This window comes from Syngnathus typhle, linkage group LG4, assembly GCF_033458585.1.
Source record: "Syngnathus typhle isolate RoL2023-S1 ecotype Sweden linkage group LG4, RoL_Styp_1.0, whole genome shotgun sequence".
Classification (NCBI taxonomy): Eukaryota; Metazoa; Chordata; class Actinopteri; order Syngnathiformes; family Syngnathidae; genus Syngnathus; species Syngnathus typhle.
Window position 1 is genome coordinate 13,909,341 of NC_083741.1, and position 26,188 is coordinate 13,935,528.

Sequence of the window (26,188 nt, forward strand, 5' to 3'; positions counted from 1 at the left end):
TGTGTCCTTTCATTTGAGAAACTGGAAACATTTTTGACTCTTTGGCACTTCCTTTCTCTGGCACATTTGGATGTGCAATGGCTGCTTTTGACAAGTAACGAATGTCACAGTCAACTTGTTAGAACACACAAAAATAAAATGTTTGACATAAGCAAGCTTGTTGGTTGGTGGAGCTGGGGTTTTTTTTTTTTGTCAAAATGTCTTTAATAGCCATATATTATGATCAGATTGTGCATTGCTGGTGGTGGCCCAAAATTTTAATAAATAAAAAAAATACATTTATAAATAAATATTTTTCTGTCATTTTATGTATAACGTTAAAAAAAAAGAAACACTTTGTGTCAGAAATGGCCCAGGAATATTTAATTGGCCTCAGCATCACAAGCATCAACCACAGAGTTGGGAAGCAACTATGATACAAGGACATCAAGATGATTTTGCTTCAGGGAAAGCCAGATGGAAATCAACCTAATCCTAAATATAAAGACAGCAAGCATGCTGGGAAGCAACAGTATAAAAAACCTTTTAATAATTTTAAATGTGCAAGGCAGGATTTCTATTCAGTTTTTCTTCTTCTTACTTCAAATTATTCTTTGCCGTCAGTGTGTTTCTCATTAATATGTGTCTGGCAAAAGTCATTCTCATTCAAGATAAGACCGCCACGCCCTACATAGACTTAATCCATGTTTTAATTACATTTTTTTTAAAAGTACTCAATTCCTGAAAAAAGGTTTTCTCCATACAATATTTTTGTTGTATTTTTTCATCGTTATTTTTATTTATTTCTCCAGTGTGCGGGTTTATCTTACACTGTTGTAACACCGGAATTTCTCCTCTGTGGATCATTAAAGTATTATTTTACTTGATCCTACTTTAACGACATGCACCTATGCAGTGATAAAACAGCTCTTTGTTTTACACTAGGCATAATTTTTGATACAGATCTTGTAGTGGCTTTCAATGTGTACATGTACTGAATATTATGGCAATTGGGCCTGTACTCGGCACACACTGGATTGATACTGATTACCACTTTATTTTATTCAACCATCCATGCATTTACCAGAGCATTAGGGTCAAGGGTGAACGAGCTGGAGCCTATCCCAGCTGACTTTGAGTACACCATCGACTGGTCCACAGTCAATCACGGAACATTTCAGCAAACAACTATTAAAGACTAGAAAAATGAGCCAATACCCTTCGACTGTGCATACATGAACATTTGTCAATAGTAATTATTTCTACTCTTAAATTATTATTAGAATTATACTTATAATTAATTTATAGTTTTATTACAATTATATTCAAAGCTGGAAAATGACAACTTCCTCAGTTGGCTTCTTTGCAGATCCATTTATTTTCATATAAACAAAGTCCACAATGACGGATTGCAAGACTGGACAAAAGTAGTTGACCACAGGTATGAAATAAAGTAAAAGCTAAATACTTGCCTTTTCCTTTTTTCCCCCCCAATAATTCATGACGAGACGTTGACACAAACATACGCATATACCAAAGCATGCACCTTTAACTTTTCTCCTACAAACATTCATATCAAATATATTTCCATTCAATAATAATTACCTACATTAAACAAAAAATGTCATACTTACTGTATAGTCATTTCTAGCATGAACAATATTTCATTTCTATGTAAGTTTTAATTTTAACAACTTCTTTTCAATCAGTTGGCACTTGAGAAAATACATCCAGTTGTGTGAAAAGTGATTCAAGTTTCCCGTTTCTTTGTCTCAATAAGTCGTCAAGGTGTTGATAGTGTTCCCTGCATTTGATATTTTTTTCTAATTTTGATGGCCTGTGTTGATTGTAAAAATAAACAATCTCTTAGGGCATGTTTTTTTTGAGGCACCAGACAGTAAATACTTTGGTCAAACAGGTAATAAAAAAAGTCTTTCCCAACTGGCAGTCTGAGTGAAGAAATCATCATCGTCTTTTTTTTTCCGTTTGTTTTAACAGACATTCAGGTTTATTTCTGTATCTCTTATTTATTTATTTGTCTTGTAAAATAAAAGTCTTTTTGGATTCTATTGTTTTCATTTCCGTTTACATTACCATGGAACAAACAAAACAAATGCTGGTCATTTTTTTTCATCAGTCCAATCGCCGCACGAATTACTAATGACTTATTTTTAACTTTTATTAATTAATTTGTAATACTCTTGATATTGTGCAGATGCATTTGTTGACTCGTAGCTTGACATTAAGGGTAAACATTTCAAGTATGAAACACAAGGCACACGTGATCCCATAATAAATTATGATGACGTTGGTGCCTGTAGGGTTGCTTAAAAAGAAAACTCTACATTCATGCATTTTGACCATCATTCATATTTCGCTAAACTGATTGACTTCCTATTCAATCTAAAGTTGTCTATTTGTTGTAAGCAAGGTTAAATGTATATTAATCCATATTAGGAGTTCAACCTATTCACTAGATTGTGGCGAAACAAAACAAAACATACTTTACACATGCACAAAATGCAGCAGGTCAATTTCCAAACATTCCATCTGCAAGTAACAACAGGTAACAAAGAGAACATGAGTACATTACATGCACAAACACACAAACAACTCTCTGAGCGTGACCCGATGAGGCATTTTAGTTTCGTTCTAATGAATAAAAGGCATGCGCTCTTTGCTGTCATTGTCCCCCTCAGGCTCCTCTTCCTCCTCCCCCGCTTCACTGGTCTCAGTACTGTCACTGGCCATCTGATGGGAGAGGGGGTCAGGGGGGTGGATAAAAGGATTTATTGGTCCATCAGTGACCCCATAGTGAAGTTCTTACTCAACACAAAAGTACAATGACACATTCATTTCTACATTTTATTTCTACATTTTACTTATCATTGATATTTTACTTGTCATTTGATATTTATTGTTATTCATCATATATTGTTGTATTCATACAGTATACAGTGGTACCTCGACTTAAAAGTGACCCAGGCAAGAGTTTGATAATGGCAGTAAAAAAATAAATCCCCCACAAATAGCGGCTGTCGACTTTACTTCAGTTTATTGAGTAGCTGTGACCGTCTTTGTTTACAGTATATCCATACGTGCATATCATATTTCCCCCTGGTGGGAGCTGCACAGTGAATAATTCATAATGCACACATGGTTTACAATCTCTGCTACTTTTGTTATTAAAAACAATAGGTTTGGTCTGTTTTATTAGGGGACTGAAACAGATTCACGGCCTTTCCATTCATTCGGGGGAAGAGATTGGAGGATTAAGTGTTTTCAGTTACCTGTGTGGTGGAGGATTGAATTAAACTCATTAGTCAAGGCGCCACTCTATAAAATCCCAAATGTTTTACCAAATACTATGTATTTGCATTGAATAATATTGTCACAATTATTAGTTAATGTAACACATAAATGTGTTTTCAGAATAAGTTTTAGAGAAATTGCTGTTACCAAGGGAGTAGGCGACTTCTCGACATCCAGAATGAGTTTTCCAATATTGCCTCTGTCATGAATTCTCTGCATGGCTTCTTTAACCTGACAAAAAAAGTAAATGTCATTTTTATTTTCTTCTAGTCATTTTCTACAGTGGGTCGCTGGGGAAGCGGTTTCAGCAGAAAGCCCCTTTCCACAACTTCTATCAAAACGGCCAACCAGAAGACATAGTCTCTCTGGCATGTCCAGGAACGTCCCTCAGGCCTCCTTCTGGTGAGACGTGCCCAGAACGCCTCACCAGGAAGGCATATCATCCTAACTAGATGCCTGAGCCACTTCATCTGGCTCCTCTAAAAGTTCTTTACGTTGTTGTTAAACGAATTGATGGGAAAATGTCAAGCTAAATACTTCTTTTATCTCATTAGAGGGACATTACTGAATGCCCTGCTTTGTTTGGAAGCTATTGTGTCTCATAGATTCATTTGTTAAAGACAACACCAGCTATGAGTGAAAATAGGTCAAAAACTGGCTCATGTTGCAGCACGGAATATTCAAACTAATGCATTATACAATCCATCCATCCATCCATCCATCCATCCATCCATCCATCCATCCATCCATCCATCCATCCATCCATCCATTCATCTATTCATTCATTTCCCGAACCACTGCATTATATCATGAAACACTAAATCAACGTAACATGTTTATGTTCCTCAAATAAAAATTCTGAAAGAAGGTGATGATGATGGAAAAAAAACCGAAATTAGAAATGAAGTTATGCCGCTCACGGTCATATGCAATAACACAAGCAGCTTTTCATTCCAGCAGCAAGGAAAGGTTACCATAGTCAACACAGAAACCATTAGGCTGTAAATACTCCTTCTGGGCATATGAACAAATGAGGCCCTGACAATGCATCCCACGCCGTCCTCCCCCAGTTCAATGAATGGTTGCTGCATTTTGCTAAGGTTTAATGACCGCAACGAAATAGATTCCTTCCATGAAAAAGACAAACCTGAAGTCAGCAAGGGGAGGTTAACAAATACACGCATACTGGAGCAATGGAGAGCTTTCCAGTACATCGAAAGCAACAAGAGCTGCTCATCCCCACGCTGACTGAGCTGAATCAAAAATCTATCAACGATACCTGTAGTGCATATTCAAAACAAATGTGCTCTATTGCTTTACTGAATGTTGATGATTCCTTGAACAGAAGTTAAATGCAACATATGTGATAAAACCTTTGCCTTAGCAACATTTCTTGAAGACTTGCATCGGCTGGGAATTGAACCCAGATCAACTGCTTGGAAGGGAGCTATGCTAACCACTACACCACCAATGCTACATGACTGGCATTCTCAGTACTCAATCTTAAAGAACTTTTCCTCTGAAGTGGGGCAGGCCGTGAAAATGTATATATTTTAGATTGTGCAGTTCTGATTTTAAGTAATTGTATAAGTAATGCAGTCACTCACACATGTGACTTATATATGTCCCAAAGACATGCATTGGCTGGCAATCAAACCCAGATCAACTGCTTGGAAGGCAGCTATGCTAACCACTACATCACCAATGCTACATGAAGCATCCTCTCAGTACTCAATGTATAAGATTATGCATTTCTGATAAGTGTTTAAGTATTGCAGTCACGTGTACATGTGACTTATGTATACATCTCCTAAAGACTTGCATTGGCTGGGAGTCGAACCCAGGTCAACTGCTTGGAAGGCAGCTATGCTAACCACTATACCACCAATGCTACATGAAGCATCCTCTCAGTACTCAATGTATAAGATTATGCATTTCTGATAATTGTTTAAGTAATACAGTCACGTGTACATGTGACTTATGTATACATCTCCTAAAGACTTGCATTGGCTGGGAATCGAACCCAGGTCAACTGCTTGGAAGGCAGCTATGCTAGCCACTATACCACCAATGCTACATGAAGCATCCTCTCAGTACTCAATGTATAAGATTATGCATTTCTGATAATTGTTCAAGTAATGCAGTCACGTGTACGTGTGACTTATGTATACATCTCCTAAAGACTTGCATTGGCTGGGAATCGAACCCAGGTCAACTGCTTGGAAGGCAGCTATGCTAACCACTATACCACCAATGCTACATGAAGCATCCTCTCAGTACTCAATGTATAAGATTATGCATTTCTGATAATTGTTTAAGTAATACAGTCACGTGTACATGTGACTTATGTATACATCTCCTAAAGACTTGCATTGGCTGGGAATCGAACCCAGGTCAACTGCTTGGAAGGCAGCTATGCTAACCACTATACCACCAATGCTACATGAAGCATCCTCTCAGTACTCAATGTATAAGATTATGCATTTCTGATAATTGTTCAAGTAATGCAGTCACGTGTGACTTATGTATACATCTCCTAAAGACTTGCATTGGGTGGGAATCGAACGCAGGTCAACTGCTTGGAAGGCAGCTATGCTAACCACTATACCACCAATGCTACATGAAGCATCCTCTCAGTACTCAATGTATAAGATTATGCATTTCTGATAATTGTTCAATAATGCAGTCACATGTACATGTGACTTATGTATACATCTCCTAAAGACTTGCATTGGCTGGGAATCGAACCCAGGTCAACTGCTTGGAAGGCAGCTATGCTAACCACTATACCACCAATGCTACATGAAGCACCCTCTCAGTACTCAATGTATAAGATTATGCATTTCTGATAATTGTTCAAGTAATGCAGTCACGTGTACATGTGACTTATGTATACATCTCTTAAAGACTTGCATTGGCTGGGAATCGAACCCAGGTCAACTGCTTGGAAGGCAGCTATGCTAACCACTATACCACCAATGCTACATGACGCAGCCTCTCAGTACTCAATTTATAAGATTATGCATTTCTGATAATTGTTCAAGTAATACAGTCACGTGTGACTTATGTATACATCTCCTAAAGACTTGCATTGGCTGGGAATCGAACCCAGGTCAACTGCTTGGAAGGCAGCTATGCTAACCACTATACCACCAATGCTACATGAAGCACCCTCTCAGTACTCAATGTATAAGATTATGCATTTCTGATAATTGTTCAAGTAATGCAGTCACGTGTACATGTGACTTATGTATACATCTCCTAAAGACTTGCATTGGCTGGGAATCGAACCCAGGCCAACTGCTTGGAAGGCAGCTATGCTAACCACTATACCACCAATGCTACATGAAGCATCCTCTCAGTACTCAATGTATAAGATTATGCATTTCTGATAATTGTTCAAGTAACGCAGTCACGTGTACATGTGACTTATGTATACATCTCCTAAAGACTTGCATTGGCTGGGAATCGAACCCAGGTCAACTGCTTGGAAGGCAGCTATGCTAACCACTATACCACCAATGCTACATGAAACATCCTCTCAGTACTCAATTTATAAGATTATGCATTTCTGATAATTGTTCAAGTAATACAGTCACGTGTACATGTGACTTATGTATACATCTCCTAAAGACTTGCATTGGCTGGGAATCGAACCCAGGTCAACTGCTTGGAAGGCAGCTATGCTAGCCACTATACCACCAATGCTACATGAAGCACCCTCTCAGTACTCAATGTATAAGACTATGCATTTCTGATAATTGTTCAATTAATGCAGTCACGTGTACATGTATACATCTCCTAAAGACTTGCATTGGCTGGGAATCGAACCCAGGTCAACTGCTTGGAAGGCAGCTATACTAACCACTATACCACCAATGCTACATGAAGCATCCTCTCAGTACTCAATGTATAAGATTATGCATTTCTGATAATTGTTCAAGTAATGCAGTCGTGTGTGACTTATGTATACATCTCCTAAAGACTTGCATTGGCTGGGAATCGAACCCAGGTCAACTGCTTGGAAGGCAGCTATGCTAACCACTATACCACCAATGCTACCAATGCTACATGTAGCACCCTCTCAGTACTCAATGTATAAGATTATGCATTTCTGATAATTGTTCAAGTAATGCAGTCACGTGTACATGTGACTTATGTATACATCTCCTAAAGACTTGCATTGGCTGGGAATCGAACCCAGGTCAACTGCTTGGAAGGCAGCTATGCTAACCACTATACCACCAATGCTACATGACGCAGCCTCTCAGTACTCAATTTATAAGATTATGCATTTCTGATAATTGTTCAAGTAATTCAGTCACGTGTACATGTGACTTATGTATACATCTCCTAAAGACTTGCATTGGCTGGGAATCGAACCCAGGTCAACTGCTTGGAAGGCAGCTATGCTAACCACTATACCACCAATGCTATATGAAGCATCCTCTCAGTACTCAATGTATAAGATTATGCATTTCTGATAATTGATCAAGTAATGCAGTCACGTGTACATGCGACTTATGTATACATCTCCTAAAGACTTGCATTGGCTGGGAATCGAACCCAGGTCAACTGCTTGGAAGGCAGCTATGCTAGCCACTATACCACCAATGCTACATGAAACATCCTCTCAGTACTCAATGTATAAGATTATGCATTTCTGATAATTGATCAAGTAATGCAGTCTCGTGTACATGCGACTTATGTATACATCTCCTAAAGACTTGCATTGGCTGGGAATCGAACCCAGGTCAACTGCTTGGAAGGCAGCTATGCTAACCACTATACCACCAATGCTACATGAAGCACACTTTCAGTACTCAATGTTAAACAACTTTTCCTCAGAAGTGAAGCCGCTGTGAAAATGCATGTTTAAGATTGTGCAGTTCTGATTTTAATTAATTGTATAAGTAATGCATATGTGAGATGTGACTTATACATATCCTAAAGACTTGCTTTGGCTGGGAATCGAACCCAGATCAACTGCTTGGAAGGCAGCTATGCTAACCACTACACCACCAATGCTACATGAAGCACACATTCAGTACTCAATGGTGAACAACTTTTCTGTAAAGTGGGGTACGCACACAAAACGTATGTTTGAGATTGTGCGTTTCTGAATTTAATTAATTAATACAGTCACGTGTACATGTGACTTATGTATACATCTCCTAAAGACATGCATTGGCTGGGAATCGAACCCAGATCAACTGCTTGGAAGGCAACTATGCTAACCACTACACCACCAATGCTACTTGAAGCCCTTTTTTAGTACTCAATGGTGAACAACTTTTCTGTAAAGTGGGGTATGCACAGAAAATGTATGTTTGAGATTGTGCGGTAATGATTTTAATTAATTCAGTCCCTTGTACCTGTGACTTATACATTTCCTAAAGACTTGTATTGGCTGGGAATCGAACCCAGATCAACTGCTTGGAAGGTAGCTATGCTAACCACTACACCACCAATGCTATATGACTGGTACACTCAGTACTCAATGATAAACAACTTTTCAGAAGTGAACCCGCTGTGAAAATGTATGTTTAAGATTGTGCAGTTCTGATTCTAATTAACTGTGTAAGTAATGCATATGTGACTTATACATGTCCTAAAGACATGCATTGGCTGGGAATCGAACCCAGATCAACTGCTTGGAAGGCAGCTATGCTAACCACTACACCACCAATGCCACATTTGCCCCATGCTCACTACTCAATAGTGAACAACATTTCCTCTCAAGTGACCAGTAAAGATGATGTATGTTTGAGATTGTCCAGTTCTTTACTGTTTAGTGGTTTTAATTAATTGTGCTAGTAGTGCACAGCTGACCTTTAGGCAATGCACTCTATTCCTGTTTCATACTTTGGTACAAACCACACATCAATAGATGATGCCTTCCGCACACATACCCAACATGCTAGGATATTTTTGAAATCGCTGTAAATATACCTGCATTGAACCGGAAAATAGTATTCGTTTAGCCTAAATAAACAGAAAATGAATCGTGTTGAAATGATTGACGTGTGCTCCATTGCTTTTTGTGTGGGAGCAAAGTAATTGTGCAGCAGGGAGCTGCACAACCTACCCACCATCTGTGGAAGAACGTCCACAGCTGACCGCATCCCACAGAAAATCAAGAGAATTTGCTGTCCATGATGTGTACAGTGGATATAAAAAGTCGACACACCCATGCCAGATTTTGGTGATCTAAACAATGGCACCAGGATTTGTCATTTCCAAACTTGTCATATGGCCAACAGCCTGTAAAATATTTTAAGAGGGGAAATAAAAGTAAAGATGAACTAAAATGATGTCGTTGTACAAGTGTGCACACCCTCTTCTCACTGGGATGTGGCTTCAGAATGAATCCGTCAAATTCAAACTCTTGTTAAATTGGAGTCATCACACACTTGCTACCATTTTAAATGGCTTAAATGAAGTGTAGCTGTTCGAGTAGGCTTTTCTTCCCTTTTTCTTTGTGCTTTTTGTTTTTATGCTAACAGCAACTAGTATTTGGCCACAATAAAAGTTGATTCATTCAAAAGATTTAAAACCTTTGAACAGGTCTGTGTGGATTTTTAGATCCATCGAACATTGCTTTTCGAAAAACATCATCGCTATCTTGTTATTTAATCAGGTAATGGTTGACACAAGCTTACTGCAGTGTGCCCAACGTCACGGGCAACCGGTCCCGGATGCAGTCTGTCTTTTGCCTTAATCCGATCTCGCCCCTGCCGTAACCCTGAACATGATTAGCAGCATCGAGGATTGATGTTTTACAGCAGACCTCTTCAATCTGATTATGATTCTTACCTCCTCCAAAGCCCACAGAGAATCAACAACTGGCTTAATCTTCTTTTGGTTGTAGAGGCACAAGAGTTTGTCCATCACTGATTTCACCAAACTGGATCCTCCCTGCCTGAAGAGGAGGTTGGGCAACGAAAATCCGGCCATGACTTTGTTCTCCTCATAAAGTTTGATAGGGTTCACCTTCTCCACCTGCCACCACTTGGGAGAAATAACAGCATATACAATTCGGTCGAGAATTGAGTGTTTTGTTTGTTGTAAAATGGTGTTAGGGGGCCGTCTGCTTCCATTGACGACGACAGATGGAATTTCGGACTCACGGATTTTGCAAAGCTGAAGAAACTCTTTGTATCCCCAGTTACCATGTTGGATGCGCCTGAAAAAACAAAAATAAAAGGATTTTTGTGCGCTGTGCAAATGGCTGGGAAGAGGTGACCGGGAAATAATAACAAGCTAAGCATGGAAGCTCAGAAGGGGGAGGAACAATTGGCACCTTTACAAATCAGGGTCCATGCAAGCCTGCCTTTGCAATATAACTAGCACTAATCCTTAATTGGGTGGTAATTGTGTTGGTTAATTCATGAGGTTTGACGAAAATTAAAGTGATTAATCGGGGCTGTATAGGAAGCTCAGCTGTGACTGCGAATATATTTTATTCCCAGGGTATTATTTATGTATGGGGGCATTACTTATGCAAGCTCAGACAGGTGACGGTCGGCCGAGGTTTCCATTGAAATAACAAATTCGATTGGCCAACTATTTCTTTAACATTAGTGTCAACTTCAGTTATTTCCCCGTATAAAGGATGAAAGAACAAGAAAGAATGTTAAGGATGTACATCCTCCCAATAAAAGGCAATTCGGTACATTTCTTGATTCAAGCAATGTCACCTAGCATAATGGTTTTTTTAATTGGGTCTTTTTCCTTTCATGCGTTTGGCCAGCCATTTGGTTGAAGTTTTCATTATAATTTCAGTAAAAATATGCCAATGTGTGTCCTAACAATTGTATTATTTCTCCTTTTCCCAAAAAATTGACTTGACCAATAATCATATGTTGCCAACAATATATACGTACATATGTCTGTATTATATGTACATACGTATATTAAATATTATGTATTACAATGGATAGTATACATTTAAGATGAATGTTTGGTTCAAAGTGTACATAATGTAACAGAAGCTTACAATATACTTTTTTTTTTTTTTTTACAGTATAGTTCTTACCATAGAGAATGTACGTTCCCAATGGCTTGAGCAGACAGAGACCTTTTCCTGTGTTTTCCCCACTTAGACAGTCCAACACAATGTCTACTCCCTCCGGAGATATCCTAAAAGAATGGCAAAGTGAAGGTTCAGAGGAAATAATGAAATGATAATCAATGTGAACATTAAATAAAAAAACATATCTAAACTCATGTTTTGAAGAATACTGTTGTTGACTATTAAATGAAACAACCCACGTTATTGCATAATCACAGCCACAAGTGATCAATAGCACCAAATGAACATGATTAAAAACAGAGCAACATGCCATTCTCATGGGGACCTAAATTCCAAACTTTCTGCTTTAAAACTTGGACACCTAAACTGCTTGGTGGTCTTGTGATTCCCTTTTGTAAAACACACTCATTTAATTGTACTTTGGTCTTGATCCTGGGTGGAATGTGTGGTCCAGGGGGATGAAAGGCAAATTAATCCACCACTACTCTTGATATGTTGGCAGCAGGCATGAAACAAGTGTTCATTACAACCTATATAATATTACATCTATTTATGTATTCACATACAGTATGTGGGACAGGAAAAAAATATGCTATATGTACAGGCTATCATGAATCAGCCTCTGATTGGCCCGATTGCAGACCTCCACTGTGACGCCGGGATTAGTCCTTTGTTGCCATGGGGACCATGACGACAAACCACTAGACAGGTGAACCTCGCTCTGTGAAGTCCATTTCTATCATCACAAGCAGCCAATGTCTGATAGTTTGAAAAATATCATCGGTACAGTTGGTCGACCTGTTGTAATCCAAGCTTACTTTTTGACTTCTTGAATGTAATCAATGTTTCTGTCAAAGAGATGAGTGACAGAATCTCTGATCGCGGAGTGTTTTGAACTTGAGGCGATCCCAAAGACGGTGACGTTAGGAAGAGTGGAGCACAGCTGAGCCACAGCTTGACCCTGAACAGAACAATAACGTGGAAAAAAATCAGCAGCTGCCAGAGTGTTTACACAACTGAACAGAAAGCGCAATTTCATATGAAATCAAAATCTTACTCTTCCATATTTTATTTTTGAAAGAAAGAATTCATTTAAAACTTCAAAATACATTTTGAATTGAAGAATTATTTTGTTCAAAACATTTAGTGCTATGGTGACATTCCAATACGAATTAGTCATGTTTCATGGTTAACGTTAACTTATTTACGATGCTGATGCTAGGTTGTGTATCTAGCACTGCTATTTTGTTGACTCTGCATTCTTGTAGTTGTAACTATGAATCTGTGACTACCGTATTTTCCGTACTATAAGGCGCACTGGATTATAAGCCGCACCTTCAATGAATGGCACATTTTAAAACTTTTTCCATATATAAGTCCATATATTTGGACACGCATGCCATAGTGGCTTAATATTGGTCCATATATAAGGTGCACCGGATTATAAGGCGCACTGTCGGCTTTTGAGAAAATTGGAGGTTTTTAGGTGTGCCTTATAGTGCGGAAAATACGGTACTTATCACCACTACATCCATTCATAATCGTAAGGCCTATCACTTTGGTTGTGCATATGTGCCAACTAATGTGGTCCATAACTGATATCAATTGCAGGACGTCTTGTGGCCTGTATGACATGGCGATTAAGGACTTACAATAGCACCCCCAGCTGAGTGCACCAGCACCGACATTCCCTCTCTGAGTTTGGAGATCTCAAAAAGCATCATGTAGGCAGCGACAAAGTTCAGGGCAAACGCCGCAGCCTCTGCAAAAGTCATTTCATCGGGCATTTTGTAGACAAACTCCTCTGGTGTGCAGACAACTTCTGCCCAGGCATTGTAGTTGGCAAATGCCATGACTCGGTCTCCTATCTGAAAGAACCAAGTCACAAACACAGAGTGGTGGCAAAAGTAGTCACACTGTCTACTTAAGGACCCTTTTGAGTGAATTAAAAGATTTGAAACATGTTTGAAAATAAATGCAGAATACGTGTGCAACTATGTATAACTCAATTGTGGAATGTAACACTATTTTAAAACTTGGGTTTTCCCGATTTTTGACTAAAACGGCGCCCACTGACTGACTTGGGGTTATCTGGTGCAATTGTGATGTGCACTGAGCTAGCTAGGTGTGCCTGCACCCCAAAAATACATCTGACAGTCTGCTGACGTAGATGCTTTGGAGAGCCTTGTTATCTGTCGCACATCACACAGAGGAAAGCAGAACAGCAAGGAGGGGGGGATTTTTATTTTTTTGGTCAAACTCTACAGCCAGTGTGGGAGCAGGGGCTTCTTTGCACTTTAGAGCACCACATTTCCACAGCATAGTCCAGCCGCCAGAGGCTTTAAGAATCTATATTTTTACGAGCCAAACATGTAGTTTTGTCTCGACACAAGATACTCGACAATTTTTTTTTAAGTCATAGTACTGGTATTTGACAATTAGCACAGCATTTGAGAGCAGAGAGAATTACTCTATTTTGAGATTTTGAAGCCTCCTTTAAAACTATGACTGGTCCTACTTTTAATCATTCAAATTTGCAGGCTTGTAAAAACACTGTGTCAAATTCCGAAGACATATTTTCAAGTTAAAATGAAGGGAACAATCTTGCTTCTTTGTATCTGTTGTGTCATTTTGATTAATCCTCCCTGGTTCATGTTTCTCCATGTCGCTGCACTCCCTGTTTTTCCACATCTCAAACGATCAAGATCCCACCTGCAATGATTCATTCAACAATCACATTTTGAAAAAGTAAGGGGTAGAAAGTCCATATCTCTTTTAAAATGCAGGCATTACAAGTCAAAAGACCTGAGAAAAAGAAATACTCAAGTACATATAGTAGTAGAGATACCTGAAAACTCAAGTTGGATTCACTTAATACTCTGGCCGTTACTTCTTCATGTTGACCTACCTCAAATCTTTCTGTGTTTTCACCCACGGACTCGACGATCCCGCAGCATTCGAAGCCAGGAACAAGAGGGGGTTTTGGAGGACTATCAATTGTCCCCTGACGTACCATCAAATCCAGGAAGTTTAAACCACTGAAAAAAACAATACATGGCATAATTGTGTGTTGTGCCATAGTGAAGTCGTGATGCGACATCAATTATCACGACAGGTAGCAAATCACATAAATGGTGTTATCATTATCAAATCATCTGCCTCACAGTTCTGAGGCACCAGGTTCAGATCTTATTATCTTATTACAGCTCCTCCAGAGATAGACAAGTCTGCCCTTACAAAGACAATAATAGCCTGTTTTGATTGACACTGTCAGAGAGGTATTCATGAGGGATGCACCGATATCACTTCTTTCAGAGGGCAACTATTTCAATCTGAGTACTTGTTGATAGAGTACAAATATCTAAAACTACTACTAGATCTCTCAATTGCGATAAAAATGTGTTTATGTGAATCACATATTCACACGCTTGCACCAATCATGTTGACAGAGAATGACTTCTATTTACCAAATTCAATTGGGCGTCACCCGGCACATTTTGACCAATTCAAGGTAATATGAAGTTATTAATGTTGTCTTGAAATGAACATTTGCAACCAAAAGTTGGCATGCTTAGAAAGAAATACAAAATGTATTTGACACTGAGGCAAGTTGGCATGGCTCATTTGTTTGCGCTCTGAAGTTATGTACATACAGATTGTGTTGGTTAGCAACATTTGAAAATAACACATACCATCAGAGGGCACAGGCCCAAGCCTAGTAAGTATTGGAACATTTTTCCGAGTACAAGTGCAGACAGTGCACCTGTAAAACTGCTGATGCGTCAGTGCCACAGTATAGCGTCCACTAGTGCCAAGAAGGACTTTTTATTTGATTTTTTTTTTTGCCCTAAGTATCGATGGCTGGTATCAGTAGCCTCGCCGAAACTCGATACTTAAAAATAAGGCAGGTATCGTCCTTGTATGGGTACTTGCCCATCCCTATTCTGTATGATATGATTCAACACCCTAGTCACCATACAGTATGTTTACCATGATGACCATATTTATGCAATGTTACGGTCAATGAGTCACAGGCTCTGAATGCAAGGCCACATTCATTAGTCATTACACTCTCCCTGAATACAAAAGATTACAATTATATTTTCCGAAACTTTGCCACCGATTGGTATAAAAATCCAACTGCAACAGTTCAGATAGAAATATGAAGGGCTGAATTAGATTTAAATAATCTAAAACGTCACTTTGCTCTCTATTAGGAAAAGACCTGTGGCTTCCACAACAACACTGTGTGTGCAACAGAAATTTCTTTTAAATGATATATTTCATAATAATAATAAATTAGCACCAATGTGGTCATATTTACCATGCTTTAACGCGGATCTTCACTTCACCGCGCTGAGGCTCTGGCATCAGCTTCTTGGTCACTCGGAGTTTGTTGAGCCCTCCAAAGGCTGATAACATCACCGCCCGCATCTCTTTCACATTGCCGGAAGATTCCCCGCTTTCCGGTTTCTTCCCCGCGTCTCGCTCTATCATACACTCGGTTTCTTCCGTCATATCTGCACCCTCTTGAGCCATGTCGAAGCCCGGCTGCGTGCGTCTCTCCGCACCTCTTCACGGCTCACTGATGTGCGCTGCAGCCTGCAAGAGTGGCGCTGTCCACGGCTAAGGTTTCCCAGCCCCACTCAGCCCGTCGTCTGGCGCTCCTTCCACTCAATCATGGATGCCCGATCCTCTCCCGTTATTGTTGTTATTATTATTAACAACATCTTGGCTCGTTGATAAGCTATGTTAATTAGTCATTTCAACGAACTGGGCGTAATTGGTGGTGCATGTGATCGCTTGAGTGTCTAGTCCGCCACCTGTTGGACAAACACGCCAACTGCAATTTAATAGGACTAATAAATCAACCGTTGTGGACAGTCATTCAACAAGTGTGACGACCTCAGGGACGCTCGGAAATCAAACCTACGTCGACAGCGCATTGATTGTGTAGTATTGCATCATGGACATTGGTTCAGGTTTATAATCGAAGTGCCCTCAAACACACTACACAAATATTTCCGTTTATACTGAAATATGCATTGCGTCATAACTCAATATAGCCTACAGACTCAAATACACACTTTCGGAGGGTCAATTATGAAGATACATGAAAAACCATTTTGATTATTGTGTGAAGGCGAAGGCCTTCACACATATGTTATTCTACACCATTCTCTATTATTATTGTGTGAAGGCGAAGGCCTTCACACATATGTTATTCTACACCATTCTCTATTATTGTGTGAAGGCGAAGGCCTTCACACATATGTTATTCTACACCATTCTCTATTATTATTGTGTGAAGGCGAAGGCCTTCACACATATGTTATTCTACACCATTCTCTATTATTGTGTGAAGGCGAAGGCCTTCACACATATGTTATTCTACACCATTCTCTATTATTGTGTGAAGGCGAAGGCCTTCACACATTGATATTGTACTTTATTATTAAACAACTTATTCCTCCCACTTTTTTGACATCTAACTACTCCCACATGCTTCAACCGATTCACCTCGTTCAACCTTTCACACGTTCCAAAAATTCATGGCACGCTTGCCAGTATTTTTCGCGTTCATAACATTTACCGTTTTTAAGTAATTAGCAAATTTGTGCCTTTTATTTCCCCATTCATTCTTAATGGCAATGTCAACCCGAGCCAGTTTCCTGTAGTGGGTTCGATTCCCACATTGGGCGTCATTAATTATTTTACTCTTTATTCTTCCCGCTTATCATTTTCAACGCTTATCATTTGTAACTAACATTCGCATTCAACATTCATTACATTAAGCAATTTCCACCACTTTGATTACGTATTCGCATTCAACAAACACATTCATTACATTAACCAATTGCAACCACGACATAGTAAGGGACTCAATTAGCTCGTGGGAAACACAAGTGATTCCAGTACACGAGCATCATTCCCGAGTGGTATCAAAACCCGCGTCAGTTCGATTCCCACATTGGGTGTCATTATTTATTTTACTCTTTATCCTTCCCGGTTATCATTTTCAACGGTTATCATTTGTAACTTTTGTCATTCGCATTCAACATTCATTACATTAAGCAATTTCCACCACTTTGATTACGCATTCGCATTCAACAAACACATTCATTACATTAACCAAATTCAACCAGCAAGAAGGAAGGATCCTCGTTAGCTCAGTCGGAAACACAATGGAAATGTCAACCCGAGCCAGTTTCCTGTAGTGGGTTCGATTCCCACATTGGGAGTCATAAATTATTTTAATCTTTATTCTTCCCCCTTATCATTTTCAACGCTTATCATTTGTACCTTTTTTGTAACATTTGTAACGTTTCATTTTTAACGCTTATATTTGTACCTTTTTGTAACATGTATTTGTAACATTTTCCCATTTATTTCACAATTATCTATTTTCCCTTTGTATTCTTCCCGCTCATCATTATTAACGCTTAACGTTTGTAACTTAACATCTGCCTTCGCCTTCACACGCAATTTCTCCCGAAATTGCAATTCTAGTTATTGTGTGAAGGCGAAGGCCTTCACACATATGTTATTCTACACCATTCTCTATTATTATTATTATTGTGTGAAGGCGAAGGCCTTCACACATATGTTATTCTACACCATTCTCTATTATTATTATTATTATTATTATTATTCTTCTATTTTATTCTCCACACTTTTTTGACACGTTTCATCTTCCACATAATTCATCCGATTCACTCCATTCCACTTTTCACGTATTCCAAATATTCACGACATGAGCGCTTATATTTTTCTCGTTCCGAAAATTTTCCGATTCCGCAAAATTCCCAAAATTCCGACAAATTTTTCCCCATTCATTCTTAATGGCACATTCGACATTTCACATTTACGTCGTTCCAATTTGAAATTCACATCATTCAGCACATTCTAATCACATTCGGAAGGATTCTCAACATTCCCAAAATTCCCAAATTCGAAAATTTCTCGTTTTCACGTTAAAAATTCCGACAAATTTTCACAAAATTTCGTTTTTCACCTCTAACTTCTACATTTTTCAACCGATTCAACTCGTTCCAACTTTCAACTGTTCATCTTTTGCCTACCTATTCCACAACGTCCCACTTACCAAAAACTTCACATCTTTTATTTTGAAATTCAACCAAAATTCTCTAAAATTTCATTTTTCTACTCTAATTTCTACATTTTTCAACCGATTCAACCCATTCCAACTTTCAACTGTTCATCATTTTTCTACCGATTCCACAACTTCCCACTTACCAAAAGCTTCACATCTTTTATTTTGAAATTCACACCCAATTCCTTTTCCCTTCTCATTTCTACATTTTTCAACCGATTCAACCCATTCCAACTTTCAACTGTTCATCATTTTTCTACCTATTCCACAACTTTCCACTTACCAAAAACTTCACATCTTTTATTTTGAAATTCACACCCAATTTCCTTTTCCCTTCTCATTTCTACATTTTTCAACCGATTCAACCCATTCCAACTTTCAACTGTTCATCATTTTTCTACCGATTCCACAACTTCCCACTTACCAAAAGCTTCACATCTTTTATTTTGAAATTCACACCCAATTCCTTTTCCCTTCTCATTTCTACATTTTTCAACCGATTCAACCCATTCCAACTTTCAACTGTTCATCATTTTTCTACCTATTCCACAACTTCCCACTTACCAAAAACTTCACATCTTTTATTTTGAAATTCACACCCAATTCTCCAATATTTCCTTTTCTCCTTCTCATTTCTACATTTTTCAACCGATTCAACCCATTCCAACTTTCAACTGTTCATCATTTTTCTACCTATTCCACAACTTCCCACGTCCCAAAAACTTAACATCTTTTATTTTGAAATTCCCACCCAATTCCTTTTTCCCTTCTCATTTCTACATTTTTCAACCGATTCAACCCATTCCAACTTTCAACTGTTCATCATTTTTCTACCTATTCCACAACTTCCCACTTACCAAAAACTTCACATCTTTTATTTTGAAATTCACACCCAATTCCTTTTTCCCTTCTCATTTCTACATTTTTCAACCGATTCTTCTCATTTCTACATTTTTCAACCGATTCAACCCATTCCAACTTTCAACTGTTCATCATTTTTCTACCTATTCCACAACTTCCCACGTCCCAAAAACTTCACATCTTTTATTTTGAAATTCCCACCCAATTCCTTTTTCCCTTCTCATTTCTACATTTTTCAACCGATTCAACCCATTCCAACTTTCAACTGTTCATCATTTTTCTACCTATTCCACAACTTCCCACTTACCAAAAACTTCACATCTTTTATTTTGAAATTCACACCCAATTCCTTTTTCCCTTCTCATTTCTACATTTTTCAACCGATTCAACCCATTCCAAATTTATTCACTTAATTCACCTTATTCTTCCCACATTCACTCCCATTCACCCCCACTTCCACTATGCTTACACAATTCAACCCTTGACCCCCAATTCCAGTGTGGCGGCCATCTTGGATGACCCTGAAGTGCCACCAATGAACCCAGAATGAACCGGAAGTGCCCAAAATCAAACCGAAAGTGACCCCAAATAGACCGGAAGTGACCTCAGGTAAACCGGAAGTGACCCCAAATCAAACCGGAAGTGACCCCAAATGTACCGGAAGTGACCTTTTTAGACCGGAAATGACCCCTAATAAACCGGAAGTGACCTCAGACGAACCGGAAGTGACCCAAATTAAACCGGAAGTGACCCAAATAAACCGGAAGTGACCCCAAATAGACCGGAAGTGACCCCAAATAGACCGGAAGTGACCTCTGGTAAACCGGAAGTGACCCCAAATCAAACCGGAAGTGACCACAAATGAACCGGAAGTGACCTTTTTAGACCGGAAGTGACCCCAAATAAACCGGAAGTGACCTCAGCTAAACCGGAAGTGGCCTGTTTTAAACCGGAAGTGACCCAAATAAACCGGAAGTGACCCAAATTAGACCGGAAATGACCCGAATCAAGCCGGAAGTGACCTTATTTCAACACTAAGTGCCCCAAATAGCTACATTTGCGCTAACGTCTTCATTTATTGTCCGATTTAACCCGTTTCAACATTTTTACCCCAAAAGTGAACCTCCTGAGGCCGTTTTTTTTGTTTTGTTCCAAATTTAGAAAGATTTTGGCGCAATTGCTTTTTCTTATTTTCCCATTCATTCTCTATGGGGATTCAACATTTGCTCTAACTTCTACATTTTTTAACTGATTCAACCCGTTCCAACTTTCAACTGTACATCTTTTGCCTACCTATTCCACAATTTCCCACTTACCAAAAATTCGAAATTTGAAATTCAACCAAATTCTCCCAAATTTCGTTTTTTACTCTAATTTCTACATTTTTCAACCCATTCCAACTTTCAGCTGTTCATCTTTTGCCTACCTATTCCACAACTTCCCACTTACCAAATATTCCAAACTTTCAATTTTGAAATTCACCACAAATTCTCCAAATATTCTACATTTCTCAAGTAATTCAACACGTTTCAACATCGTTCGGCAGCATTCCCCGAAAAAGTTATTCATACATTTCGCCTTCACACGCAATTTCTCCAGAAATTGCAAAATTCTAGTTATTATTATTATTCTCTTTTATTCTCCACACTTTTTTGACACGTTTCATCTTCCACATAATTCATCCGATTCACTCCATTCCACTTTTCACGTATTCCAAATATTCACGACATGAGCGCTTATATTTTTCTCGTTCCGAAAATTTTCCGATTCCGCAAAATTCCCAAAATTCCGACAAATTTTTCCCCATTCATTCTTAATGGCACATTCGACATTTCACATTTACGTCGTTCCAATTTGAAATTCACATCATTCAGCACATTCTAATCACATTCGGAAGGATTCTCGACATTCCCAAAATTCCCAAATTCGAAAATTTCTCGTTTTCACGTTAAAAATTCCGACAAATTTTCACAAAATTTCGTTTTTCACCTCTAACTTCTACATTTTTCAACCGATTCAACTCGTTCCAACTTTCAACTGTTCATCTTTTGCCTACCTATTCCACAACGTCCCACTTACCAAAAACTTCACATCTTTTATTTTGAAATTCAACCAAAATTCTCTAAAATTTCGTTTTTCTACTCTAATTTCTACATTTTTCAACCGATTCAACCCATTCCAACTTTCAACTGTTCATTATTTTTCTACTGATTCCACAACTTCCCACTTACCAAAAGCTTCACATCTTTTATTTTGAAATTCACACCCAATTCCTTTTCCCTTCTCATTTCTACATTTTTCAACCGATTCAACCCATTCCAACTTTCAACTGTTCATCATTTTTCTACCTATTCCACAACTTCCCACTTACCAAAAACTTCACATCTTTTATTTTGAAATTCACACCCAATTCTCCAATATTTCCTTTTCTCCTTGTCATTTCTACATTTTTCAACCGATTCAACCCATTCCAACTTTCAACTGTTCATCATTTTTCTACCTATTCCACAACTTCCCACGTCCCAAAAACTTCACATCTTTTATTTTGAAATTCCCACCCAATTCCTTTTTCCCTTCTCATTTCTACATTTTTCAACCGATTCAACCCATTCCAACTTTCAACTGTTCATCATTTTTCTACCTATTCCACAACTTCCCACTTACCAAAAACTTCACATCTTTTATTTTGAAATTCACACCCAATTCCTTTTTCCCTTCTCATTTCTACATTTTTCAACCGATTCTTCTCATTTCTACATTTTTCAACCGATTCAACCCATTCCAACTTTCAACTGTTCATCATTTTTCTACCTATTCCACAACTTCCCACGTCCCAAAAACTTCACATCTTTTATTTTGAAATTCCCACCCAATTCCTTTTTCCCTTCTCATTTCTACATTTTTCAACCGATTCAACCCATTCCAACTTTCAACTGTTCATCATTTTTCTACCTATTCCACAACTTCCCACTTACCAAAAACTTCACATCTTTTATTTTGAAATTCACACCCAATTCCTTTTTCCCTTCTCATTTCTACATTTTTCAACCGATTCAACCCATTCCAAATTTATTCACTTAATTCACCTTATTCTTCCCACATTCACTCCCATTCACCCCCACTTCCACTACGCTTACACAATTCAACCCTTGACCCCCAATTCCAGTGTGGCGGCCATCTTGGATGACCCTGAAGTGCCACCAATGAACCCAGAATGAACCGGAAGTGGCCCAAATCAAACCGAAAGTGACCCCAAATAGACCGGAAGTGACCTCAGGTAAACCGGAAGTGACCCCAAATCAAACCGGAAGTGACCCCAAATGTACCGGAAGTGACCTTTTTAGACCGGAAATGACCCCTTATAAACCGGAAGTGACCTCAGACGAACCGGAAGTGACCCAAATTAAACCGGAAGTGACCCAAATAAACCGGAAGTGACCCCAAATAGACCGTAAGTGACCTCTGGTAAACCGGAAGTGACCCCAAATCAAACCGGAAGTGACCCCAAATGAACCGGAAGTGACCTTTTTAGACCGGAAGTGACCCAAAATAAACCGGAAGTGACCTCCGCTAAACCGGAAGTGACCTGTATTAAACCGGAAGTGTCCCAAATAAACCGGAAGTGACCCAAATTAGACCGGAAATGACCCGAATCAAGCCGGAAGTGACCTTATTTCAACACTAAGTTCCCCAAATAGCTACATTTGCGCTAACGTCTTCGTTTTTTGTCCGATTTAACCCGTTTCAACATTTTTACCCCAAAAGTGAACCTCCTGAGGCCGTTTTTTTTGTTTTGTTCCAAATTTAGAAAGATTTTGGCGCAATTGCTTTTTTTTATTTTCCCATTCATTCTCTCTATGGTGATTCAACATTTGCTCTAACTTCTACATTTTTTAACTGATTCAACCCGTTCCAACTTTCAACTGTACATCTTTTGCCTACCTATTCCACAACTTCCCACTTACCAAAAATTCCAAATTCGAAATTCAACCAAATTCTCCAAAATTTCGTTTTTCTACTCTAATTTCTGCATTTTTCAACAGATTCAACCCATTTCAACTTTCAACTGTTCATATTTTGCCTACCTATTCCACAACTTCCCACTTACCAAATATTCCAAACTTCCAATTTTGAAATTCACCACAAATTCTCCAAATATTCTACATTTCTCAAGTAATTCAACACGTTTCAACATCGTTCGGCAGCATTCCCCGAAAAAGTTATTCATACATTTCGCCTTCACACGCAATTTCTCCAGAAATTGCAAAATTCTAGTTGTGTGAAGGCGAAGGCCTTCACACATATGTTATTCTACACCATTCTCTATTATTATTATTATTATTATTCTTCTATTTTATTCTCCACACTTTTTCGACACGTTTCATCTTCCACATAATTCATCCGATTCACTCCATTCCACTTTTCACGTATTCCAAATATTCACGCGACGAGCGCTTCCATTTTTCTCGTTCCGAAAATTTACCGATTCCGCAAAATTCCCAAAATTCCGACAAATTTTTCCCCATTCATTCTTAATGGCACATTCTACATTTCACATTTACGTCGTTCCAATTTCAAATTCACATCATTCAACACATTCTAATCACATTCGGAAGGATTCTCGACATTCCCAAAATTCCCAAATTCGAAAATTTCACGTTTTCACGTTAAAAATTCCGACAAATTTTCACAAAATTTCGTTTTTCACCTCTAACTTCTACATTTTTCAACCGATTCAACTCGTTCAAACTTTCAACTGTTCATCCTTTGCCTACCTATTCCACAACGTCCCACTTACCAAAAACTTCACATCTTTTATTTTGAAATTCAACCAAAATTCTCTAAAATTTCGTTTTTCTACTCTAATTTCTACATTTTTCAACCGATTCAACCCATTCCAACTTTCAACTGTTCATTATTTTTCTACCGATTCCACAACTTCCCACTTACCAAAAGCTTCACATCTTTTATTTTGAAATTCACACCCAATTCCCTTTCCCTTCTCATTTCTACATTTTTCAACCGATTCAACCCATTCCAACTTTCAACTGTTCATCATTTTTCGACCTATTCCACAACTTCCCATTTACCAAAAACTTCACATCTTTTATTTTGAAATTCACACCCAATTCCCTTTTCCCTTCTCATTTCTACATTTTTCAACCGATTCAACCCATTCCAACTTTCAACTGTTCATCATTTTTCTACCTATTCCACAACTTCCCACTTACCAAAAATTTCACATCTTTTATTTTGAAATTCAACCAAGATTCTCTCAAATTCCGTTTTTGTACTCTAATTTCTACATTTTTCAACCGATTCAACCCATTCCAACTTTCAACTGTTCATCATGTTTCTACCTATTCCACAACTTCCCAAAAACTTCACATCTTTTATTTTGAAATTCACACCCAATTCCTTTTTCCCTTCTCATTTCTACATTTTTCAACCGATTCAACCCATTCCAACTTTCAACTGTTCATCATTTTTCTACCTATTCCACAACTTCCCACTTACCAAAAACTTCAATTCTTTTATTTTGAAATTCACACCTAATTCCCTTTTCCCTTCTCATTTCTACATTTTTCAACCGATTCAACCCATTCCAACTTTCAACTGTTCATCATTTTTCTACCTATTCCACAACTTCCCACTTACCAAAAACTTCACATCTTTTATTTTGAAATTCACACCCAATTCCCTTTTCCCTTCTCATTTCTACATTTTTCAACCGATTCAACCCATTCCAACTTTCAACTGTTCATCATTTTTCGACCTATTCCACAACTTCCCACTTACCAAAAACTTCACATCTTTTATTTTGAAATTCACACCCAATTCCCTTTTCCCTTCTCATTTCTACATTTTTCAACCGATTCAACCCATTCCAACTTTCAACTGTTCATCATTTTTCGACCTATTCCACAACTTCCCAAAACCTTCACATCTTTTATTTTGAAATTCACACCCAATTCCTTTTTCCCTTCTCATTTCTACATTTTTCAACCAATTCAACCCATTCCAACTTTCAACTGTTCATCATTTTTCGACCTATTCCACAACTTCCCACTTACCAAAAACTTCACATCTTTTATTTTGAAATTCGCCACAAATTCTCCAAATATTCTACATTTCTCAAGTAATTCAACACGTTTCAACATCGTTCGGCAGCATTCCCCGAAGAAGTTATTCATACATTTCGCCTTCACACGCAATTTCTCCAGAAATTGCAAAATTCTAGTTATTATTATTATTCTCTACGTTTCTCCACACTTTTTTGACACGTTTCATCTTCCACATAATTCATCCGATTCACTCCATTCCACTTTTCACGTATTCCAAATATTCACGCGACGAGCGCTTGTATTTTGCTCGTTCCGAAAATTTTCCGATTCCGCAAAATTCCCAAAATTCCGACAAATTTTTCCCCATTCATTCTTAATGGCACATTCGACATTTCACATTTACGTCGTTCCAATTTGAAATTCACATCATTCAGCACATTCTAATCACATTCGGAAGGATTCTCGACATTCCCAAAATTCCCAAATTCGAAAATTTCACGTTTTCACGTTAAAAATTCCGACAAATTTTCACAAAATTTCGTTTTTCACCTCTAACTTCTACATTTTTCAACCGATTCAACTCGTTCCAACTTTCAACTGTTCATCTTTTGCCTACCTATTCCACAACGTCCCACTTACCAAAAACTTCACATCTTTTATTTTGAAATTCAACCAAAATTCTCTAAAATTTCGTTTTTCTACTCTAATTTCTACATTTTTCAACCGATTCAACCCATTCCAACTTTCAACTGTTCATTATTTTTCTACTGATTCCACAACTTCCCACTTACCAAAAGCTTCACATCTTTTATTTTGAAATTC

The 26,188-nt window shown here is 38.3% G+C and overlaps 1 protein-coding gene and 23 non-coding genes across 24 annotated transcripts; all 24 read right to left on the reverse strand.

The window, feature by feature from the left end:
• Positions 1–1,379: 1,379 nt before the first annotated feature.
• On the reverse strand, positions 1,380–15,905 carry vat1l (vesicle amine transport 1-like). The gene is made up of 9 exons (XM_061276897.1): positions 15,651–15,905; positions 14,235–14,364; positions 12,979–13,194; positions 12,145–12,287; positions 11,330–11,433; positions 10,422–10,477; positions 10,108–10,302; positions 3,439–3,522; positions 1,380–2,730 (listed from the first exon to the last, which is right to left on the reverse strand). Exons 1-9 carry the CDS (start codon positions 15,863–15,865, stop codon positions 2,632–2,634), a joined length of 1,242 nt encoding a protein of 413 aa, XP_061132881.1. The 5' UTR covers positions 15,866–15,905; the 3' UTR covers positions 1,380–2,631.
• trnag-ucc (transfer RNA glycine (anticodon UCC)) lies at positions 4,694–4,765 on the reverse strand. The gene has a single exon. It is a non-coding gene; the product is annotated as a tRNA-Gly (tRNA).
• On the reverse strand, positions 4,928–4,999 carry trnag-ucc (transfer RNA glycine (anticodon UCC)). The gene has a single exon. It is a non-coding gene; the product is annotated as a tRNA-Gly (tRNA).
• On the reverse strand, positions 5,111–5,182 carry trnag-ucc (transfer RNA glycine (anticodon UCC)). The gene has a single exon. It is a non-coding gene; the product is annotated as a tRNA-Gly (tRNA).
• On the reverse strand, positions 5,294–5,365 carry trnag-ucc (transfer RNA glycine (anticodon UCC)). The gene has a single exon. It is a non-coding gene; the product is annotated as a tRNA-Gly (tRNA).
• Positions 5,477–5,548, reverse strand: trnag-ucc (transfer RNA glycine (anticodon UCC)). The gene has a single exon. It is a non-coding gene; the product is annotated as a tRNA-Gly (tRNA).
• Positions 5,660–5,731, reverse strand: trnag-ucc (transfer RNA glycine (anticodon UCC)). The gene has a single exon. It is a non-coding gene; the product is annotated as a tRNA-Gly (tRNA).
• trnag-ucc (transfer RNA glycine (anticodon UCC)) lies at positions 5,837–5,908 on the reverse strand. Its single transcript has one exon. It is a non-coding gene; the product is annotated as a tRNA-Gly (tRNA).
• On the reverse strand, positions 6,019–6,090 carry trnag-ucc (transfer RNA glycine (anticodon UCC)). Its single transcript has one exon. It is a non-coding gene; the product is annotated as a tRNA-Gly (tRNA).
• Positions 6,202–6,273, reverse strand: trnag-ucc (transfer RNA glycine (anticodon UCC)). Its single transcript has one exon. It is a non-coding gene; the product is annotated as a tRNA-Gly (tRNA).
• trnag-ucc (transfer RNA glycine (anticodon UCC)) lies at positions 6,379–6,450 on the reverse strand. Its single transcript has one exon. It is a non-coding gene; the product is annotated as a tRNA-Gly (tRNA).
• On the reverse strand, positions 6,562–6,633 carry trnag-ucc (transfer RNA glycine (anticodon UCC)). Its single transcript has one exon. It is a non-coding gene; the product is annotated as a tRNA-Gly (tRNA).
• On the reverse strand, positions 6,745–6,816 carry trnag-ucc (transfer RNA glycine (anticodon UCC)). Its single transcript has one exon. It is a non-coding gene; the product is annotated as a tRNA-Gly (tRNA).
• On the reverse strand, positions 6,928–6,999 carry trnag-ucc (transfer RNA glycine (anticodon UCC)). Its single transcript has one exon. It is a non-coding gene; the product is annotated as a tRNA-Gly (tRNA).
• trnag-ucc (transfer RNA glycine (anticodon UCC)) lies at positions 7,102–7,173 on the reverse strand. The gene has a single exon. It is a non-coding gene; the product is annotated as a tRNA-Gly (tRNA).
• On the reverse strand, positions 7,279–7,350 carry trnag-ucc (transfer RNA glycine (anticodon UCC)). The gene has a single exon. It is a non-coding gene; the product is annotated as a tRNA-Gly (tRNA).
• trnag-ucc (transfer RNA glycine (anticodon UCC)) lies at positions 7,471–7,542 on the reverse strand. Its single transcript has one exon. It is a non-coding gene; the product is annotated as a tRNA-Gly (tRNA).
• On the reverse strand, positions 7,654–7,725 carry trnag-ucc (transfer RNA glycine (anticodon UCC)). The gene has a single exon. It is a non-coding gene; the product is annotated as a tRNA-Gly (tRNA).
• Positions 7,837–7,908, reverse strand: trnag-ucc (transfer RNA glycine (anticodon UCC)). The gene has a single exon. It is a non-coding gene; the product is annotated as a tRNA-Gly (tRNA).
• On the reverse strand, positions 8,020–8,091 carry trnag-ucc (transfer RNA glycine (anticodon UCC)). Its single transcript has one exon. It is a non-coding gene; the product is annotated as a tRNA-Gly (tRNA).
• Positions 8,248–8,319, reverse strand: trnag-ucc (transfer RNA glycine (anticodon UCC)). The gene has a single exon. It is a non-coding gene; the product is annotated as a tRNA-Gly (tRNA).
• On the reverse strand, positions 8,475–8,546 carry trnag-ucc (transfer RNA glycine (anticodon UCC)). Its single transcript has one exon. It is a non-coding gene; the product is annotated as a tRNA-Gly (tRNA).
• On the reverse strand, positions 8,694–8,765 carry trnag-ucc (transfer RNA glycine (anticodon UCC)). Its single transcript has one exon. It is a non-coding gene; the product is annotated as a tRNA-Gly (tRNA).
• On the reverse strand, positions 8,912–8,983 carry trnag-ucc (transfer RNA glycine (anticodon UCC)). Its single transcript has one exon. It is a non-coding gene; the product is annotated as a tRNA-Gly (tRNA).
• Positions 15,906–26,188: the final 10,283 nt, after the last annotated feature.

Coding starts and splice junctions, on each gene's coding strand:
- vat1l (XM_061276897.1), bottom strand. CDS start 15,865: ATGGCTCAAGAGGGTGCAGATATGACGGAAGAAACCGAGTGTATGATA. Junction 10,478..11,329: donor GGGAACGTACATTCTCTATG/GTAAGAACTATA, acceptor TTGTTTTTTCAG/GCGCATCCAACATGGTAACT. Junction 10,303..10,421: donor TCTTCAGCTTTGCAAAATCC/GTGAGTCCGAAA, acceptor ATTTCTCCCAAG/TGGTGGCAGGTGGAGAAGGT.